Here is a 6000-nt window from a genome sequence, read left to right on the forward strand (position 1 = left end):
TTTTGACTTGTCTGCAAGGAGAGCTTGTCTAAACCAGACAATTAAGTAAAAATAGATTAAAAGTTTCAGGAACAGATCACGGAGATAGATGGCAGGTCATTTAGATGAAGAGGAAACAAGAGAAGGCTCAAAATAGGTATTTTGCAAATTAGCATTTTCCTTTTCGATTTACTGTCCTACTCTTTCTTGGAGTATATCCTCTTCTGTATTTCAGCTGTTCTTTACTGCTAATGTAGGGAAAGAAATTTTTCCTGTGGCCTTTGGCATCCTTTGCTTAAGCTCTAGCTGAGCTTTAGCTTTTGTATCACCATCCCTGCAATGTGAGCTTGCCTTTTATTCTACAACCCTCATTTTTAGCTTGTCTTCACTTTCGTCTGCTGTGTTCATCATCATTTTGGCATTGAAGCTCAGTCATGAGTTCCCTGCTTAGCCAGGCTGGTCTTCTGATACAGCTACTCATTTTCTTGTGTATCAGTATGGACCACTCTTGTGCTTGGAGGAGGTTGCCATAAAGACCTGCCAGCATTGCTGGGCTCCTTTGCCTTTCAGAGCTGCCTCCCACTGGATCCCACTTACCACTTCTCTGAATAAGCCAAAGATTTGTGGTGGGTGCTGTTTTTCATTAAATGTTTCTTTTTTTTTAGTCCAAAAATTAATTTCAGCTGAAAAAAATGACAAAAGAGTTTCAGAGAAGTCAAAACACTTTTGACTGATAAATTGGAAATAAAGTATTTCATAAAAGAACATTTCTTTTTCCAGTTTACTGGCTTGACTACATGATTTTTGTTTTGATTTTCTCATTTTTGTTGGAGGAATCAGAACATTTTTCATTTAGGATTGGTATAAAGTAAATATTTTTATTTGGATATTGTCTGCTTTCCACAGTTCTTTTTGACTGTTGATTTGTCAAATCAATAGTGATTTGAGTTCTGAAACTCTGAAAATCAGGCTATTTTGTATGTGCCTCAGCTTGGGCTTCCACTGTTTTTGGAAAAAATGGAAATGTATTTTTGATAGAGAGGCTCAGTTCCAAATCATGAGACTAAATAACCCTTCGAACTTCAGGGAATTCAAATTATCATCCAGACTCCATACCAGAGTTTGGTAAATGTCAACACCATTCCTTGGGCAATGAAGGAGGCTGAAGGAAGAAGTGTTAAATAAGATGAGGAACTGACTTAATTACTTTAATCCATCACAGAATTTTTTATTTCAAGGGAGATTTAATACAGGAACATTTGGTTATTTCGTATCTTGTGACACCACTTAGCCTTCTAATCTGGTGCTTTGGTCAGATGGGTAGAAGCAAAAAAAAAAAAAAAAAGCTGTTGATTAAACAACATAGATTTTATTATGTGACTGCAAAAATGCCAAAAAGTTGTCCCATTTGAACTCATAATTTATAAGTAATCTAGAAATATGCTTTAAGGCAGTGACTTCATCTAAAAAGCATTACCGGTTCAAAGTGTATTAGTGCATGGCTGCTGAATACGGTTTGGCATTCGGGTTTTCCCCATCAGCATTAATTGGATTAAATTACCTGCAGTGAAATACGAGCTCTCTGAGAACAACAGCTCTCCCCCTTTTGGCTTTGAGGGCATAAAAGGAAAGCAAAAAGGGAGAAGGAACCCGAAAGGAAGTGTTCAGACAGGCTTAGTTTTCAGGCGGAAAAAGAGCGAGTTGGAGCCTGTGGGTAGGAGACGGTGGGTAGGGTGCGGGGAGGGAGCCGGCAGCCGTGCGCGGGGCGAGGATGGGCACCACGGCGTGCTGCTGCCGGGCCTCCCCGGCCGGGGCAGAGCAGCCGGAGCCGGGAGCGCAGCCGAGCCGGGCACGAAATAGCCGCGGGAGAGCGTGGGCAGATCTCCTCGGGAGGGCGAGGGTGCTGGCAAACTCGCAGCATGGCTCGCTGCCTGCGAAGAGGGGCACTGGCGAGCCAGGGTGACTCATTTGTGGATCAGCGTTTGCAGTTCTTTCCATCTGCAATTATTAATATTATACAGCTTGTGTAGTTTGCATGGCACCAGCAACTTCATGTTTTGAACTTAGGTCTGCTGTATGTACAAATGGTATCTTCTGCATTAAATATCCCCCCTCAAAACTATATCATTCTGGTTTGGGTTTGGGTTTTTGACAAGTAAAATCTCAGAGCCTGTATTTGTTGCTCAGGTTTAATATACTGCTGTATTGATGAACAGTGGCAGGCCCCAAACAGTGTTCTGATGTCTCCTGATTGCTATTTAAGAAAGCAGAGGGCATGAACAGTGTCACCAGTGTAATGTGTGTGAAGCCTGAAAAGATAAATATATTTCTGCTTAATTAACACACCTCCATGTCAGCAGTAGTAAAAAATGGTTTGGGTAACCTGAGTAATAAAGTCTTCACCCAGTCTCTAGCCAGAAGATAACCTTTTAGTAAACACTTTAGATATTCCTAAACAAAGATACTGGATATAAATAGATCCAACTCCTCAGCACGTGGTGCAGCTTGCTTAGAAAAAAGTCTCTCCCTGTAAATAGAGCTCTACCTTATTACTTGCTTATCATTGTCTTTATATTGACAAAGGGCAGGTTGTGCAGCTTAACCAGCCCTGCTAGAGTGACGCTTGAGAGCCACCGTAAAGGCCTCTTCTCTTAAATTGTTTTAGCTTAGCAGGAACTGTGGATAAATGTGCCAACATATTGCTGGGTATGCTTAGTTTTAAGACATTGTGACCATCCATGGTAGCTACTGTCGTTTACTGCAATACTGTGTGACCAGATATGCTTTTTAATCTAAGAGTATGACTGCTATGACTTTACTAAATATTTTTATTATCCCAGATACTAGCTCTGTGCACAGAACACAACTTCAGAAAAGCCACCTTTCTTTTCTGTCATGCATGTTTATATCTCATTGACAGGAGCTTCTTTACCTATAGGTCAATTCATGCTGACCTATTTTATTGTCTAGTTGAGCCTAGACAGTAGGGTTGGCTTTTATTATTATTACAACTCTAGTTGTATATTTTATTGTCTAGTTGAAATACTTACAACTTGTATAGGGTTAGTTAATTCTGGCAAACTGAAGTGTAACATTTGGAGGCTTATAAATAATGACATTATGAGTCTTCTGCATCTCTTAGTCCGTGCAGGAAACCCTATGAATCTGCTATGTAAGAATCAATGGGTAATACTCACTGATGTCATTGCTCTCAATTTACTGAAGTTCTCACATTAAAATATTGCAATTAAGCCACATACATAACCAAAAGTCCTCATTCCTACCAAAAACATCATTTCATGAAATTTCATCATACTGACGGTATATGCTGTGCCCTCGTTTCTGTCCTTAATTGTTCCTGTCTCATATTCTAAAAACTCCCTGGAAAATGATGTATTCTGGCTCCTGACAATTCCTGTCTGAACTACTAAATACTGTATGTTAGACAGGTACGGTAAAAGTGTAAAAAATGGCTCTGTAGGACCAGAGATAAACAACAGGAGATGAACTTGCAGTACAAATGTAATTTTATTTTGAAATGAATGCCCGTTAACCTACAGTTAGGTGAAATTGTGTTAAAAGTGTTTGCTTTACTAATAGGTGCTGCTAAATAGGCCCACTGAGTGGTAGCTGAGCACCCAAAGTGTTTCTTTACTTATTGCAGTTACTTAATTGGAAATAAGAGATTTTTAAATACTCTGCGTAAAGCAAAAATGAGCTGAAATGGTTTGATTATCGCAGGGCACACTTGCAGGTACTGTGGGTTGGGAGCATTAATTTATTTGCTTGTTTTGCATCTGAACAACTGTTTCCCAGGGAACCAAGTCCTGTCATTTGTGTGACTAGACAGAGAGAGCAGTAGCCAGCCCGGAGCACTGCCTGGCTAGTGCTGGAAGCGGAGCAGATAGCACTCCCGTTATAAGATCCATTATAAAATCCTGTTTTCAGCTATTTGTAACTTTGCTGAACTGGAATCACTTATGCTGGAATTTTTCAAGTAACATATCTAAAAAAAGTATCCCAAATTTCATAGTGGTGTGAACATAACCAGTGAAGCGTAGGCACCTCCAGGCCTGGCAATTCTGGGGTTGAGATTCTTGGACTTAAACTCTCAGTTCCTCTAACTCACAACTTAAGAGTAATCTGCATCTTTCCCTATGTGGCCTAAAGATGAACCCTTTTTTGAAAATTGTGCCTTTACAAGTGCTATGACAGTAGGATATTTGATTATCTGGCTGTGGTTATGTAAGGTGGGTGAGGTGCAATTACTTCTCCACAGACAGAGGAGCTGACACAAAGGAAACTTTTTTTTTCCTGACAGCTGCAAATGGTGAGTAGAAGTATGCATGTTCTGCAACGAAAGCAAAAATGCCTTCAAGTTATGAGAGTAATGACAGCAGAAAATTTAATTCAGGCTTACATTTTCATGAAATCATGCATCTTTGACTAGCGATTATGTTCCCACTATGACTACTTCAGCCAAAAACTAGAGGACCCAGAAACTAACTAGTGTTGTGCATGTGCTGTTTTAGATTTTCTGAAAATAATAATCCTTGTTCTTTGGTCTCTTTTCTCTATCTTTTTAGCTTGACTTTGCCTGCTTTTTTAGCTTGAATTCTTCTATCACACCAAGGTGGAGTTGGGAAGATGAGATTGGGCCCATTTCTTGAAGCCTGTTTGCTTGTACTGAATTTGAGACAGGGAAAATAACTTTACAGGTTGATTAGTTGTTGTAGACCCTACCTCACTTGCCTACTCAAACAAACAGGCAGGGACATCAAGACCTTCTTCAAAACAAAACCTCCAAGTATCCTGCGATAAGTATTTACCCTTTTCATCCAGCCCCGTGTGGTATTTGAAGGTCAAATACATTCTAACATTCCTCCTGCTCCAGAATACCTTTCCTCTGTGAGGACACCATATGATCCAATTTTGTCACTGCTTTGGCCCAACAGTTCCCCTTATTTGTCAAATTCTGTGCTTTTTTTGTATCAGGACAATTATAAACATCTTCCGTAGGCAAGCAGTAAACACACCAGAAAACTCCTCTGTCACACGTAAGAAGCTGTGAACATGGGTATTGGCTCCATGTGAGCAATGGCCTTCAGAAGATCAATTTCAGAAAGGATGAAGTTTAAATTCTGGTAGAATAATTCCCATGCTTTTTGTCTGAGCCTCTAAGACCTGAATTACTGGAGACTGAACATGAATCTGGAACATGAATCTGATCAAGGAAGGCCAAGGAAAAAGAGAAGCAACTACTGTTCTGTTCTGCAGGGCATCCTTTAGCAGTTTTTTCAGCAAATGCTGATAGGTTTCTGAAGAGCGTATATTCAGGAGAGAGAATATTTCTGTTGCAAGCACATCTTAGCATTGTTTGAATTAAACGGTTTGTGAAACGGAGTCAGTATTGGCATTAAAAAAACCTTCTCATTGGCTTGGTTTTTTGCTTGTTTCTTCCTTCAGGAAAAGGAAAAGTGAGCTAATACGACTTTAACTCTGACTTTTGTACTTGCAGGGATTAAGCACCTGAAAAGTCAGAGTGATACAGCATTTCCGGAGGAGGAAGAGGGAGTTAGTGAAAGAGAAGAGGAATGGGGCCATTAAGTTGCATCGAGCTTCCTCGTGAGTGGTTGCTGAGGCCACGGGGACTGCTAACCTCGGCGCACCCGAGGCGGCACGGCACGGCACGGCACGGCACGGCTCACGCGCCTGACCTAGCCTGCGCCTCGGCATTCAACGCGCGCAGTCGGGGGCTCTCGGGGGAGCGCTCCTTGACTGGATTTTACAGCCATTTGCAAATTTGTTCTGTGATCCCTATACCTGAAGATAAACAGTTATTTTAAAGTCATTTTTCTTCCATTTTGTATGACTTAGAAATGTAATTTGCAAACGTGTTAGTGATCTGACAACAGTACTGCCAGAGCTTATCTACTGAGTGTGAGCTGTATTCTAAGACCTACTGTAAATAAAACCAATTTAAAAGCTACGAAATAAATACTACGTTCATTTAGACATAAA

General features: G+C 40.5%; 1 protein-coding gene across 1 annotated transcript in view; it reads left to right on the forward strand.

Annotated features, from left to right (window-relative positions):
• PPP1R1C (protein phosphatase 1 regulatory inhibitor subunit 1C) overlaps window positions 1-6000 on the forward strand; it is a 51807-nt gene extending 45807 nt beyond the window's left edge. The window contains exon 5 of the mRNA XM_026110215.2: window positions 5498-6000. Within this exon, the coding sequence (XP_025966000.1) occupies window positions 5498-5586 (89 nt within the window). The 3' untranslated portion in view covers window positions 5587-6000. The remainder of the gene's footprint in view (window positions 1-5497) is intronic.

This window comes from Dromaius novaehollandiae, chromosome 7 (assembly GCF_036370855.1).
Source record: "Dromaius novaehollandiae isolate bDroNov1 chromosome 7, bDroNov1.hap1, whole genome shotgun sequence".
Classification (NCBI taxonomy): domain Eukaryota; kingdom Metazoa; phylum Chordata; class Aves; order Casuariiformes; family Dromaiidae; genus Dromaius; species Dromaius novaehollandiae.